The 17,641-nt window shown below is 31.6% G+C and overlaps 1 protein-coding gene across 1 annotated transcript in view; it reads right to left on the reverse strand.

Moving 5' to 3' along the window:
• Positions 1 to 17,641, reverse strand: part of LOC132754776 (histone deacetylase 4-like) — a gene marked incomplete at its 5' end in the record, with an annotated part of 73,275 nt that overhangs the window by 38,732 nt on the left and 16,902 nt on the right. Inside the window, 3 exon segments of the mRNA XM_060745465.1 lie at positions 6,101 to 6,229; positions 12,281 to 12,381; positions 14,066 to 14,171. Of these exon segments, the coding sequence (XP_060601448.1) occupies positions 6,101 to 6,229; positions 12,281 to 12,381; positions 14,066 to 14,171 (336 nt within the window).

Raw genomic sequence — 17,641 nt, forward strand, 5'->3', positions numbered from 1 at the left:
GACATAAAGGGACAACAGACAATTGCATTACTAAAAGCTCAAAACAAGCGTGAAGCTCATGTGAGCTTGAATCTGTAACAATGCAACAGGGCCAAGGACTCTTTATTCTGTGATATTAATTCTCTAATCCATTTTCTATTGATTGATTTTGAAGACAAATGCCCTCAAATAACTTACAATAGTTCAATACTTCTTTAATTTTTTGCATTCCGGTTGAAAGGTAATTGTATTTTTCATAAGAGTTTTTATAAACATAATTATGTATTTGAGATGTAGTTAGATTTTGGCAGAATCATGTCCTCATTTATTTCAGTATGTCCAAACAATAATTAAGTAAAGTTAAGGTTTTATTTATTTTATTTTTTTTCTTCTGAATAAGTTTCAAGTCACACAAAAATTTTCTAGGTCACAAAGGGACTTTTTGTCATCGCTGTTGGTAGAAAAATCACTAGATTCGGCCCTACATGTAATACCAATATTTGGACACAAGCAGTCGCCTGTCATGATAAATTATAGACCTACGATTATCTTGCTTCATTAGATAAAGCTTTGTACCCCTTTACCTGCTGGAACCAAAAGTGATCAGCCTTTACATCCAGTATATAGCCAGGCCAGCCTGCATAGTGAACAGACCACACCAGACCTGGCCCCGTGTTCACTAAGAGTAAGAAAAGATCAGGATCAAGTGATCCTGATTTTATTTTCATTGTTTTATAGTACTAAATTAATTGTGTTTTGCTAAAATTAAATGATAGATATTCAAAATGTAAAAAATTGCCGATTTGCAAAGAAACCAAACTATTTTGGGATAAAATCAGCAAATAACAAAACAAATACAAAAATTTTCAGATCAAAATAAGGATCAATTTTAGGATCAGGATCAAAATTTGGATCAACTGCAAAATGCCCGTATGTTGCAAAAATAACAATAAATTTATTTTAAAATTTCATGATCTTGCTTTTGCAAGTCCAGTTCTATCAAATTAATATTAGATATTTAATTTATGAGGATAAACAATGAAAAATATTAGAGTTTTAAAATTTGATCCTGATCTTGATCCTGATCCTTAAATCTTTGTGAACACGGGGCCAGGCTCTACAACTCTAAATAGCTCAATCTTTTTTTTTTTTTTTTTTTTTTTTTGTACTTTAATATTGAAATATTTTTTACTTTGATTTGACTGCTCCAAAGTCAAAGCAGGGCAAAACCACAATACAAACTCAGAAGTTTAAGGGTAAAACAATGTTCCTGGAAGGACTTGATGCCATAGACCTAAATCTCTTGATGACCGATGACACAAACATCTTATTTAACACATCACTAAAATGAAATAAATCTGTCAGCTTACACAAGTTTAATATTATGCCAATGATTTTTAAAATCTCTTTCATTAGAATGCATTAAAATCTGCTAAAAATTATTATCTATCTCATTATTTATTTATTACTTTAATCATTTCCAAGTCTTGAATTAGGCATCAATGCCATTATACAAATTGTTTTTCTTTTCTGAAAACAATGAATACAATTGCTCTTTAAGTTTCACCATAAATATTTTATCCCAACACCAAAATAACACCATTGATAATTCATATTTTATTTTTCTAGAAGTCATTAAAATTCCCCAAATTTGAAACAAACACACATTCTATTTTACATTACACTATTTACAAGTTATAAAGTCTAACATTATATTATAATACAAAAACAAGTGTTGTTTGTTTGAGATGCATAAAGTGCTGGAATAACTGGAAGAAAAAAATAATATATCTAGATCTAGAAACTCATTATGTTCCATTCTGCCTGCTAGACATGGCATTCTAGACTCCTAAATTCGCTGATTATAAATATTTTCTCTTGTCAAAATGCAAGAAATGTATTAATTTTATCACCTTTTCTGCGAATGATAAGGCTTCCTAAAATAATCAGACATAAAAACAACATTTTCTAACACTACTCCATAAATCTGTGGGAGACGAAGAAAGGAATTAAATGATAGTAAATAATAAATACTAATTTTATAGTAGTGCCTAAAGGTAAATTCTTAGAATTCCAAACATTCTTTTAAAATTTTGCAACTTTTCATGGAAAAGAGTGATGAAGATAAAATAAAATGGTTACCGTGGTGAATGTTGTAATAACCATGTGGCATTTTGATAGAAACCAGATAACTATACAGGTTGTTTTATTATAATATATATACCGTATAATGTCTAATTAATTCCCCCATAACTCAAAATAAAATATTTAAAAATTTCAACTCTAAAATTTAAGCACTCAACAAAAATTCACTAATTAGTACTTCATTTTTTGGAGATTTTAAGTGAAGGAAAACAAGACAAAGTGTGATAAACATAATTTAAGGGACATAATCCAACTTTTACTCAGTGGAATAAGTCACAAACCAAACCATTACACATATCCCCACCCTCCTCTCCTCCATATACAGAATATTCCTACTAATGCTTCATACACCCATAAAAACACAGAATTTCTTGTTCTTTAAAATTCCTTAACAGGGGCATTAATTGGACAGCATACGGTATCATTCAAAACTTATATGATCACAACAAAAAAACAAAATCAGATTCCCTGCCAGAATTTTGATAGGAAACCCCTTGCCTTATAATCTTCAATGTTTTCTCTACTGAATGAAACATTATAAGCTGATAATATGTGAATATTGAAGTCTTAACAGGCACAATGATAAAAGACCAGATAAATATAACATTTATGAGAAAATTCCAGCTCTCACATCTGACAACACTGTTTTTTTTTATGAGATATAACCTATCAATACAGATTTATAAGTATGGTGATGGTCTTTTATTTCAGGAAGGTCTGTCATTAATCAAAGTCACGAAACTGAAAGTATGCCACTCTTATACTTTGAATATAATGTGATATGCCTGTTATATAACAGATCATATTCAATGCACTCGCAATTTGTTAGATCTGATATTTCATTACGAGTTAATTCTCCTAATTAACCCTTAAAGTGCTGGAACGGAAAGCGTTAAGCCTTTGCCACCAGTATAGAGCCAGGCCAGCCTGCACATCCGTGCAGTCTGACCAGGCTCTATACTGTTGGCAGACAAACTTTAAATATAATATATAGTTGATATCCTGAAAATTGATAATGGACCATCCCAAAAATGGAAGTGGGACAAGTAAATTTAAAATATTCAGCATGTTAAGAGTTAAAAGATATTTCTATGACTGATTCCAAATTTAGATTTTATATTCCAATTATAAGATATGATATTTGTATCAATGCATCATTAAATTTAAGATTATATGCCATATATTGTAAGACAGGCTGACAGATTCACTTCATTAAAATATGTGTTGCTATAATTGACCTCATTTTAAAGTTTTAATGGAACAGATTACTCTATTTTCAAAATTGATGGCACAGATTTCTGTTATTTTTTAACAATTTAGTGCAGTTTTACTATTTTTCATAGAGTTGCAAAGACTGCCTCATTAAAGTGTGTTAATGTAAAGTACAGATTATCTCTTTTTAGCATGGAATGTACTAATACAGTTTATCTTTCTTTAGCATGGAGTGACATGGTACATATTATCTCATTTAAGCATGTAATATATTGGTACAGATTATCTCATTTTAGTATGGAATGTACTGGTACATATTATCTCATTTAAGCATGTAATATATTGGTACAGATTATCTCATTTTAGTATGGAATGTTCTGGTACAGAATATCTCATTTAAGCATGTAATATATAGGTACAGATTATCTCATTTTAGTATGGAGTGACATGGTACATATTATCTCATTTAAGCATGTAATATATTGGTACAGATTATCTCATTTTAGTATGGAATGTTCTGGTACAGATTATCTCATTTAAGCAACAATGTAATGAATGGTACAGCTTATCTCATTGAAGCATGGAATGTACTGGTACAGATTATCTCATTTAAGCAACAATGTAATGAATGGTACAGCTTATCTCATTAAAGCATGGAATGTACTGGTACAGATTATCTCATTTAAGCAATAATGTAATGAATGGTACAGCTTATCTCATTAAAGCATGGAATGATACAGTACAGATTATCTCATTTAAGCATGGAATGTACTGGTACAGATACTCATTTAAGCATGGAATGAAAGGGTACAAATTATCTCATGTAAGCATGGAACAACTGGTACACCTTACCTTATTTAAGTGATACAATGGTACATAAGATCTTATTTAAGAATAGGACAGTGTATCAAAATGATCTCATTTAAGCATACAGATAGTCTCCTAGGAACTTTACAGAAGCTGTTTTAATTACTAACATTTGACAATATATATATCTATGATTTATTCTTTGATATATAATATATATAGGTCTGAATGAGGAACTAATTTTCATAAATAATTTATCACTGATGTAAAATATTCCCTTTGTTCAGCTTCAGCTGGGACTGAGAAAAGTTTGTATTCAAATAAATACTTTAAGCATTTTTATAAATCAATTTGTTATAATTTAAATAAAATTTATGAACTATTTGTCCTAGAAACAACCTAATATATGTAGGGCAAAGTTATTTTTAGATTCAATTTTTTGAACCACTTAAGTGACACAAGATATAGTAAATTTACCTTCTTCCTCTATACAAAAATTTCATTCAACCATGTTATATGAAAGAAACTCAGATGTCAAATGATAAAATTTTAATGTAAAAAGGCCCGCTTAAATTTAATGTATAAGTATCAAATATAATTCAGTCACATTACCATAACCAAAGAAAGTCATGACAAAACGTGTCTGAGTCATTGTCATGTCTAACAATGACATATATCTTTTTTATCCTGCTTAATTTATGTCATTGTTATATACTCCTGCTTTGGGATTTCTATATCATTTTATTCATGATTTTGGGAATATACAAGAGCCTTGTCAGCAAATTTTAAGCAAGCTGGTCTGGTATTGTACTGATGGCCTTGACAATTATTTGTCTTGCATTGTAAAGGTCATGTTTATTCATTTTCAAGATTTATTCAGCCAATTTATTGATGCAATTGACTAAAAAATCAAGTCTTGTATTCAATATAAACTACACAGGAAATGTACACTGAGAATCTTAAAATTATCAAAGTAAAATTTAATTAAAATTCATATTTGAGAAAATTGTTGATTCTGAGTGACTTTTAATGTTTTTGTAAACTTCACAGAAAATTTTCAATCAATTAAAGTCATTATTGTAAAACAGCTAATTTTAACATCTTTTCAATAATCGTGATGTTAAAATAAATACCATATATACTGCTGTTGTCAATTTATGAAATAATTTTTTTTTATATCTAATAAAATTTGCTGTATTTTAAATTTGTTATAAAGATCCTGACAGGTTATATGGTCGTATATAAATGCTTTTAGCAATATTACCCTGGACTTTATATATGCAAACAATCATTTATATAGGGCCATATAACCTGCCAAAAATCTTTATAACTAATAATATATAGAACTAATTGAAAACATTAACGTTTGCTTCTACTTTTATTTTCATTTCATGGATCAAAAACCTATCTAGTGAAAAATCTAATGTACCAGTACACACATTGCATGCAAGCACTTTTTATTTTTTATATCATACAGCTTTAAAACAAAAGTCCTGTTCTATTTTATTTTAAAAAATCTGAGTGTACTTTTACTGTACTTTTAATTTAATGACCTTGACATGAGTAAAATGCGACACAGATTTAATTTGATATTACTTTTAAATTTGTTTTTCGTGCATTAAAATAGATATTGTGGTACACCATCGACTGCTGTAGGTTGGTTCAACTATTTTAACATGAAAGCTTTTATGAATCAATATTTAACTTATAAAACTTTATTACATTCTCCCCTTGATTTTCTCGTTTATATTTTCAAATCCAAGCTGGATAGTTTTATCTTTTCAACACCTGCTCCTTAATGATTTCAATACCTTTGCAAAATGCAGCCGTTAAGATTTGACATGATTAGCCACCAGGATTTTTTTTGTTACTTTATTCACTTTCAATATAGGAAAGTTTCTGCCAAAATTCTAACAGAGACTGATTACAGTGCCAAATCTGGCGTATGAATACATACTTGATAAAGGAGTTTTGCGTTTAAATAGGAATCCCTTATCTCGCCGCCGTAGAATTGGACTCTGGGTAATGCGTCGCTCCATGACCTTCTGTTTTAGCGCCGAGCGCACCTTTAAATTTGGTTCAGACGCTGAAAGCAAGAACAGACATGTCAAACAATCAAGCCCAAACAACATCATGTAAAAACCATCATGCAACAGAATGTGACATGTCATTACCATCCAAAAATAGACCGTCTTTATTACATTTAACATTTACACACAAAAGAAATCTGACATATAAAAATTAAACATGAAAATTTTCAAAAGTAGCTTTATTATATTTAAAAACAGGATAGAATTTTTCTCCTTTTTTTTTTACAGCAGACGGTCAATTTTTTCATGAGATGTCACAATTGTCAGAGACATTCATTCAACTCTAAAACTATAAATACATACAATTTCAATATATACAAATAGAATTCCATCATACATTTGTCTGTATAATCTTTTGTAACAGCTAACATGTTTTTCAATGCACCAAGAGCTTTTTAAGCCAAATTAATCTGGTACACCAATGTTTGATTTAATTTCTTTCCCCACAAATTTGGCATGTTTGCTGTAGAGTATAATACTTTTTATGTTTATGACAAGATATTGGGACAAGGAATTAAATTGTGCAAAAAATTGCATGTTCTTTAAGAAGGGAAAAAATCAAACAGAGGCAGTTTAAATGTTTTGTATCAGTACAGAACATTCCTTATTGGCTTATACCTATATACTTAAATAATAGTTAAAACATTTATCTTTTGTTCCCGAAGCCAAGTTTGGCCCCTGCAGTTATTAAAAGCATACAAAAAGGGGTTATAACTCTGTATAATATGATATAAACATCACAGTGGAATGAAGCAAGAATAAACTTCAACTTCTTAATTTGCTGCGTGTGGCCAAATGATTAATGAGTCTTGTTAGCTACATGGACTCAAACCCCCATCAGAGGTAGGCGAATTGTTCATTGAACAAGAAACATAAAACTCATTTCTTACTAGTATGTGATTCGAGAGTGTGTCTTAAATAAACTTCAAGTATGACCTCGAGACCGTTTAAATCCAGGTCATTTTTTGTAAAATAAAATGTTAATGGGTTCAGGAGAAAGTACATATTAACGAAGTACTGAGGCACTCAATGTTCAGCTTATGTTATGTCTCGTAGATTTAGGAATTTCAAATTCCTAGATCAAACAGTATTGATATTAAAAAGTTTGTTTGTTTCTTTTTACACCTTTTCCCAACAGTATTTCAGTCATATAGGTGGGTAGTTTCCTAACCATTGTTCCTGGAGAGTAACACCAGTACTAGACTACCTTCCTCCGTGCTAAACTACCAAAGCATCGGGGATCCAACCCATGCCAGAGAGGTAACTGGATTAGAAGTCATCGACTCTAACCCCTCGACCACGGAGGCGGTTATTAAAAAGGAATTGCTTCAGAAAAAAATAAATTTCCATTATAGGGTATTACAAAGAAAAACATAAAAGTTCTTTTTTTGTCAATGTTTGTCTTGTTCATATTTCCAATACTCAATTTCCTATATTTCAAATCAAGACTAGCATTCACAGTTTCCTAAGGCTATTCTATGTTATTTATACATCAAGAAACATTCCAAGTCAACTATGAAATGCAATGTGTTATTGTATAAAACATTAAAATTAATACCTAATACATCATGTCATTCTGTTATTACACCTTTGTTAGTACAAAGACAGTAAAGACGTTTGATTTTAGTATTACTATCTACAATGTAGTTCATGACACAGTTTTGTTTTGCCATGTTAATAACCTATATATACTACGCAATTTGTGAGGATGTTTTAATTTCCCTGCAATGAATATGGTTAATTATTGTTCATTCAAGTTATTTCAATTATGAATCTGAATGGTATGATTATGACATACACAGGCTGACCTGACTCATCAACACTCAAAGAATGATAAATCTATTTTATAAATCATTGACCGATTTTTTTCAAGAGTAAACAAAGTTGGTTGCTTTTGTAAATTAAGAATGAGTCAACAAACCGCAAAAATAAAGAAAATGCTGAAATCTTTTGATGGAGTAGACACTTCATTAATTTTGACATTTCTGTTTTTATCTACATGATGACAATGCTATAAAGATAGGGGAACTTTTGTTTGCTTCAAATGATATAACTGAACTTTTAAATGGTAAATATAATAACAATTATGCTAGTACAGTATATGATGATTCATGATGATGATGATGATATTTATTAAGTTGATGATGATGATGATGAAAAATGATGACAATAATGATGACAGTAATGATGATGCTGACAATGATGGTGATGATGATATTGAAGAAGATAATACAAATTAAAATGATGATGTTGGTGTTGATGATAATAATGATGATAATTATGTTGGCAATTATGTTGATGATGAAAATGATGATGATAAAGATGGAGTTTAGGATTTAACTATACAAATAACTGAAACTAGAACTATCACTAAATGTGATTAATACCCCCACAAGACTGCTTCGGAAATGAGGATGTTACTAGTAACAAAATACCTTGTAAAAGAATTGAAATATAGAGTTATGGTTGTGGGCAATTAAAGATAGTTGTGGTTCTTGTATGTTGCATTTCCTTTCAATGTGGTTGGCCATTGATGAAGTTTAATTGAATTACTCTGTAATAAGTCCAGAAAGACAAAGAAAAGGAACAAAGGGCAATAACTCTATAAATACTGAAGATAGAGTTATAGTTCTTGTGCACTGCACTTCCTCTTATTGTGCTTGACCATTGTATGAAGTTGTTTTGAATTCCAACCAGTACGTTTTAAGTTATGCTCCTGACAAGGAAAAGTATCAAAGGGCAGTAACTCTGTATTTTGTCAAAATGGAGTTATGGCTCTTGTGCACTGCACTTCCTTCTAATGTCCTTGACAACTGTATGAAGTTGTATTGAATTCCAACCATTAGTCTTCAAGTTATGGTATGGACAAAAAAAGCAATGGAAAAGTAACAAAGGGCAATAACTCTAATAACTGTAATATCTTTAGTTAGAGTTATGGTTCTTGTGCACTGCACTTCCCCTTATTGTGTTTGACAATTGTATGAAGTTGTTTTAATTCCAACCAGTAGTTTTCAAGTTATGCCTCGGACAAGGAAAAGTAACAAAGGCCAATAACTCTGTAATTAGTCAAGATGGAGTTATTGTTCTTATGCACTGCACTTCCTCTCAATATGCTTGACCATTGTATGTAGTTATATTGAATTCCAACTATTAGTCTTCAAGTTATGGTCCGGACAAAAAAAAGCAATGGAAAAGCAACAAAGGGCAATAACTCTGTAATTACTTTAGATAGAGTTATGGTTCTTGTGCACTGCACTTCCCCTTATTGTGTTTAACAATTGTATGAAGTTGTTTTAAATTCCAACCAGTAATTTTCAAGTTATGCCCCGGACAAGGAAAAGTAACAAAGGCCAATAACTCTGTAATTAGTCAAGATAGAGTTATGGTTCTTATGCACTGCACTTCCTCTCAATGTGCTTGACCATTGTATGTAGTTATATTGAATTCCAAGTTATGGTCCGGACAAAAAAAAAAAGCAATGGAAAAGCAACAAAGGGCAATAACTCTGTAATTACTTTAGATAGAGTTATGGTTCTTGTGCACTGCACTTCCCCTTATTGTGTTTGACAAATGTATGAAGTTGTTTTGAATTCCAACCAGTAGTTTTCAAGTTATGCCCCGGACAAGAAAAAGTAACAAAGGGCAATAACTCTGTAATTAGTCAAGATAGAGTTATGGTTCTTGTGCACTGCACTTCCTCTCAATGTGCTTGACCATTGTATGTAGTTATATTGAATTCCAACCATTAGTCTTCAAGTTATGCTCCGGACAAGGAAAATGCAACGAACGTCTGGACCAACCGACCGACCGACCAGTGGGTGACTCCTATATACCCCCACAAACTTCGTTTTTGGGGGTATAATAATTTTTGACAAAATGCTGCTCAAGAAACGAAAACAAAACCTGGCAAAAAAATAATAAAAATGTGGAAAAAAAAACAACAAAGGTCAAAGAAAAATGTGTATACAATTTGTGTATGCATAATAGAAAAAAACTGCTGACTATTGTGATTAATAATTTTTGTCTCTAAAAAAGCACGCAATAACCTACATTTTAGAATCAATACAACCATTACAATGTCAATTATTGAATATAATAGTCAACCTGTCAAGTAAATTTTCAGGTAAAGACCCCCAGGCTTGCTTTGATTGCGCTAGTTTTCTTAAATACAAGAACATAACACAGACAAATACGAGGAACAAGAACTTTTAAAACAATTATCTGATGCTTACAAAAAGAAAATCAATGTAAAGAAGTTGCAAACATTGTAAAATGTTACATGAGGAAACCTATTAAGTATTGTAAGTAAGTATTTAGGGAAACTTAAAAATTACACTTAAAAAAATTATAGTGTATAACAAAGGGGTGCTAAGGTCTAATTTTCAGTTCCCTTAAACTATAACAGTATTCTCATTGTTATAGAAATAATACAAAATGAAGATTATGGACTTCTAGTTATTTTCATCTTGTTTTCCTTATTTATTTTGTTGATTTTATGTCACTTGAACACTATTAAGGTAATATGGCGACTTTGCAGCTTTACTGGTGGAGGAAGACCTCAAGTGCTCCCCTGTGCATTATTTTAGGTATGAATGGGCAACTGAGTCAAGACCCAGTGAAATTCTGTAAGCTATCTAAAATAAAGCTACGTGAAACGTTCATGGTAAGATTTGAACCAGGCCATTGATTTGATGCTAACTATCTGAACAACTCCACCTCAGTGCCCCAACATCAACTGTAAGGCATACTGGATACTTTCATGAATTAAGCTGCTAATAATATTTTCAATATGCATAATTCTGGTGTCCTAACCCTTAATGTACCAAAAGTAATTAACCTTTGCCACAGTAGCCTTGACATCATGCAGTCTGACCAACTTCATTAATGCTATCAATATTTGTACTTTGATACTAAAACTCCTTAAGCTTTGAACGGACTGTTTGAAATTCAAATCTGCACAAATCCTTCACTTGAATACAGTAGGATGAGGAGGTCTACCCTCAAAAGTGCCTCAAGAAAAATACTAGAAATGTCAAATTAATAGCAATCTGCATAATAAAATTATGTTTGTGAAAACTTTTGTGATTCAACATCAGGTAATCCTTTAATGAATACTTTATTACATGTGGTTAATAAAAAATATGTAAAGTGTATGCAAAGTTATTCAAATAACATCAATCAAATGCGTAAAAATAGCCTCTATTAAACAAGTATTTGCTGTTTTGATCTAAATTTAAATTTTGTTAGTCATACACTTTAAAATTCAGGTTTTATTGCCGCATTAACAGTTTTATTTGGCCATATATTTTTTTGGTGCGTGTGACCTACTTACAGCACAAGGTGATTAGTCATCAACAGACTATTTAAACTTCAATATTAATAAGCTAGTTTTACTAAAAATAGCAATGGAATGTCAGAAATGAAAGAAATTTACTTACAAAAAAAAATAGTTCCTGCTTACAAATACATGTTGTTGTTTTTTTAGAAATTATATTTAAGAAGAATCTATTTCAATAATTTTTTTTCATCACAGTTATTCAGAAGCAATATCATGAATACATCATATATACTGCAAGCCTCCAGATGTAGAACCAAATTAAAGTTATTTTCCCTGCGGAAACCTAAAGTGATTAGCCTTTGCCATCAGTATATAATCCGGCAAGCTGAACAGTCTGAAGACGACCTATACTGTTGGTTAATGATTATTCCCCCCCCCCACAAAAAAATGATAATGGACAGATCCAAAACTAACTGGAAGTATTGGAATTTTCAGAATGTTAAGGGTTTTTTTAAAATTACAATCAATAATGTTTAACAGAAAAATAACAGAAATTACTATCTAATATAACCTCAGTTGCCTTAAATTAATTGGTTATTTCTGAAAATACTTTATATAAACTTTATATGTTTGTGGACAAGAAGGACATATGGCTATGTAGACAACAGCAACTTATGATTTTGATAACAATAAGAACATAATTATGGTTATGTGGACAATCAGGACTTATGGCTATTGATCCAATATTTCATTAAATCTAAATACATACCTGTTTTTCTGAGCGGAAAATCATCATCATATTTTCCGAGTAGGGTATGACTGTATGGTGGTGATAAGCCTGTGGTAGGCGGGGAATTCTGATCTAATGGCCTAAATAAAAGATAGAGAAACAATAAGAGAAACAATAATAAATACAATCTGAAAATATCTGTCACTTAACCAGCCTGATAAATCAATTAAAAAATAATGTGTTAAATAATAATTATTTAAAAAGCAAAGCTAAGACAACCAATGCGTAACGAAAGGATATATAAAATATTCATTAAGATTGGCTGACTACATGATACTTGAATTTCAACTTTTATTCTCCTATGTATTATTTCTATAGTAAAAGTCACTGCCTCATTTTAAATTTAATTTGTTCTTTTGTCTTTACATCAAAATTGCTTTTAACTTTATTTCTATGTCTGATCAACAAATTAGTATTATCAATTGCATCCCACTATTTCCCCTGTACTTGGATTCGTTGTTTACATAAACTGTATCCCATAACCTCAACATCATGACTAAACTAATTGATTTTGTTCTATATAAGGGTATACAAGATGAGGCTGAGTAATGACGTTATTTCCTGATATGTTTACTGATCATACAACACAGCCGTCCTTTCTGATAATCTGCCGTCATTCCCGTAAATAGAGCGAGTATCAAAACAAGTTAATTGTAGGGAAAAGTAGAGAAAGTGAAAACAAGTACAAATGTCAACAACAGAAGGTGACTTCCAGGCTAGTGATGTCATGATAATGACTTCTAAAAAAATCACAAAACATCTGAAATGGTACATATGTACCAGGCATCAATCTCATTGAGAATATCACATGACATTAGCACTGGAATTTGATAATTGTCTGCACCTACTTTATAAAACAACAAATTTGTATATCTTTAAACTTTTTCAAAAAAATATTGGAAATTCTAAAAAGAAGTATATAAAATCATTTTACAACACATAGGAAGAATAATTTCTGTATTTTTTAAGGCTGGTACACCTCAACAAGCACTTAATAAAAAAATTCTAAAATTGAGAAAAAAAATACCATTAGATATGGAATGGAAAGGATTTAAACCCTAATAATATTAGCTGTTAAATACAGACATCAAAGAAGCCATGCCATGTATGAACAAAACCCTGTTTCACAACATCTTAATTGTCCTTTCACAGAACAGTCATTTATAACCAATGGCCAACATACACTTGGAAAGGTGTCAGGGGATAGCGAGAAAAATTAGTTGAGTCTTTAACTTTTGTCTGTCCCCACACTGCCAGACATAAAGAGGTACATAGTCTTGTTTTGGCACCAAATGGCAAAATACATAATTTTTCTTAATTAAACATATAAAATGTATATATTTTCTTAGTTATTTAAGAATCAAACAAATCAAGCACAAACACAGTCCACTGAAGGGGACTTATATATGTATGCTAATTATCACAACTGGGGACTTTATTTTAGCCCACAACAAAAGGATTTCAAAATGCTTAAGTCCAACACTGCAGGGGACTATTTTTACTAAAAACCAATAATGAATTTAAATCACAGCAGGAGAGACCTTTTTCCAGCAAAATGAAATCAATATAGTCAGTAGTACCAATATCTGCCAGGGACTACTTTTTCTAGCCCTTGAAATCATCATTAAATAATAATGGCCATCACTACGGTGGACAACAGCTTCTTCTTTCACTTGTTATTAATTTTCAATATTCATGGCCATCGATGCTGGGGACTACTTTTTATTCTTCTCTTGAAATGATTGTAAAATATTAATGCCTCACCAATGCCGAAACTGTGGGGGACTATTTCTCACTGCCGCCTCACGTTGTTTCTTAGACAAAACAAAATCCTGGAGCCTCTGTTTTACCTCTGTTGACGCAACTGCACCTGCAAAATGCATCAATAAACACATGAAATCCCCCTGTTAAACAAGAGTCTGTACAACCTTACATTTCCTGCACAACTGTTACACTTTTCTTCATTGTTTCATTATTTTAAATGAATAGAGGACTTGTTAACCACTGCAACAGTTCAAATTCCAATACGTCTCTTCAGGAAATGGTGCATGCATAGGAAAAGTGCTCAAAGGATGATTCTAAAAATTGTTCTATAAATAACCAGTTGCCTTATTATATTTTGACTACAGTTAAAGACCAATCTGGGTCCATTATTAAAATTGTAATGGAACAAATTTTGGAATTAAAAAACGAGGCAATTGAGGAAATATTCGATATAATAAGTCAGTCTACATGTACCAGATCAGCCTACATAAATACCAGGTCAGCCTATACATATATAGCAGGTCAGCCTACATATATAACAGGTAAGCCGTCATATATACAAGGTAGGCCTACAAATATACCAGGTCAGCCTACATATATACCAGGTCAGCCTTCATATACACCAGTTCAGCCTACATACATACCAGGTCAGCCTACATACATACCAGGTCAGCCTACATATATACCAGGTCAGCCTACATATATACCAGGTCAGCCTACATATATACCAGGTCAGCCTTCAAATATAATCCAGGTCAGCCTACATATATACAAGGTCAATCTACATATATACCAGGTCAGCCTACATATAAACCAGGTCAGCCTACATATAAACCAGGTCAGCCTAAATATACTAAGTCTAAATACATAAAATATACCAGGTCAGCCTTTACATACCATGTAAGCCTACATATATACCAGGTCAGCCTACATACATACCAGGTCAGCCTATATATATATATACCAGGTCAGCCAACATACATACCAGGTCAGCCTACATATACCAATCTGCTTACATATATACCAGGTCAGCTTACATATATACCAGGTCAGCCTACAGATATACCAGTTCAGCTTACATATATACAAGGTCAGCCTACATATAAACCAGGTCAGCCTACATATATACAAGGGTCAGCCTACATATGAACCAGGTCAGCCTACACATAAACCAGGTCAGCCTATATAAACCAGGCCTTGGTGTTAAATTCTTAACAGTTAAGCCATAGTGTGTCTTTAACTTGTACTTCTTAGTTATCAACAACTTTCATGTAGCTACCATATAATTTCATCACCTCAAAACTAATCTGGAATCACTTTATATAGAAAATTCACAAGAAAAGACGAATATTTACAAGATCTTCCACCCGGAAATAACAAAATATGTTTACCAAGCCAACATAACATGAATATTTTGGCATGAAACAATTACCAGAAATGGCACACTTTGTTTCTTATTGTTACATTGATATTAATTGTAACAGCTATCATTTAATTATCATTTACACTACTGTCAATCTAATTAACATGCATACATTAACAGTGAGAACAAATGGGACAGTTATTATTGAGAAGATGAAAGGCTATAACATTCTAACGCTTGAAGCAAAATAGTCCTAACTCTGGTAAAATACATAGGAAGATAGGAGCATATTGCATCGTACATTTTATTTCATCATAGTATGTATTTTACTTTCTAGGTCAATGGATTATTATATAAACTGTGGAGACAACCTAAGGAAATCTTGTCCTAGCACTGTATATGTAATTTAACTGTAGTCTAGTGGCAGCAACAGATCAGCTCCGACATGCCATCTGCACTACTCACTATTCCGTCACTTCATTATTTATTTCAATATTTTCCCGCAAAATTGATTAACGTGTCTGTCCAGATAGAAATAAGGTAACATCATGAACCGAGACTTAAACTTGGATTGTATATTGGTGGCAGTCAAGTCATTTGGCAATGAGCATCCAAACACTTATTCCCCTCTCCCATTTTTTTCTTGGTCTGTTCCGAAATTTACAAACATTGACCTATTGTTAGTGGCCGTTTCATTTTGAATTTAATCAATTATATTATTGACTAGTTTATTTAATCAACTCTGATTGACTACAAGTTGTATGTTATAGATCCCTGACCTGTCTAATTCTAATTATCAGATTAGTGGATACAATAAGAATTTCACCACAACATATTTGTTAACAAAAGAGCACATGCCAATGTTTTGTGGTTAAATCTATTGTTATCAGAGTAGGGATCTATCAAAAGTTGTAATCTGGCGCACAATTTTCTTGAATTTTTTTCACTGTTTTCTTAGAATCACTTGCAACTTACTACGCAACAGGTTCAAATCCTGAAAGTGACTTCGGGATGGACATTTAGACAATTGTTCTATTAAGGTTTTCTGCTTGTGTTTTGTAATAATGCAGCAAAGCTTAATAATCATCATAAAATATTACCTTTTCTGTGTCAGCGTGACTTTAATCACAACATAAATATGTCTATTGTATTATTCAAGTATGCTACCAATAAAAGGTTATGCCAAGAACAGACTATAACATTGAAAAGACAAACAAGTCAGGAGTGGTGCCTATTACAACCACCTACTATTTTTTTCATTCATTCATTTATTGCCGTTGTGTTGTGACAACAATTGTTAGCAGCACTTAATTTCACTTGAACAACATAGAAAATAGTCTATCTAAAGTGTGATGAAAACAGCAGGCCTAAGAATAAAGTTCCCCATTTAAGTATCTACTTCATTCATAAAAACATTGAACAATACTATGAATGGGCAACATCACGCTTTGCTTTAAATAACATATCTATCAATCATGATAAACAGCCATTTATTTTTTTATCTCAAATGATCAATAACTTGCCAGATTTCAAAAACAAAATCACTGAATGAAAATTGGAAAACTCGTTATGATTTCCTCTCAATTAATAACTCTTATGAAAACTATTTTTTTCTGGCGTGCTTTATTTATGTTTATCTGACATCAGACACCGTGTACATTGTATTTTCAAACAATACTATTATCAAGACAGACACTTCAATAACCTGACTGTCAACACAATGAAAACAACATTGATTGAATTTGCTTATCTTTAACACTTTACCTGCGGAGATCATCACCTTCCTTTTTTTGAAACTGTACATTATCAATTGGGATATCAAGGCAATAAATTTAAAGTTTGTTAGACAACAGTGTAGAGTCGAGCCGACCAGCAAGGGCACTTAAAAAAAAACCTTCAAAGCACAGGAACACAGCACTTAAGTATAAAATTATGAAACAAAAACGAAACAAAAAGTTTTGACCCACAGCATTTCATTGGTTAGTTGAATTTACAGATTTTAACCAATGGCTGTATTTTGTTTCTCGACAGGTCTTCTGTCTTTCTTTAAAACAACATTACAAGAGTATTTCTCGACAGCAATTCCGTCTATCTTTAAAAACAATATTGCAATCAGTAATCTTGTCAAAAAACTTGCTATTTGACCAATTAACAGAAAAAAATCTCATATTTCTGACTGATAAATCAATTTCGCTTTGAGTGTTCCCTGTAGT

Source organism: Ruditapes philippinarum, unplaced genomic scaffold (genome assembly GCF_026571515.1).
Source record: "Ruditapes philippinarum isolate M1 unplaced genomic scaffold, ASM2657151v2 ctg1337_1_1_1_1, whole genome shotgun sequence".
Taxonomy (NCBI): Eukaryota; Metazoa; Mollusca; class Bivalvia; order Venerida; family Veneridae; genus Ruditapes; species Ruditapes philippinarum.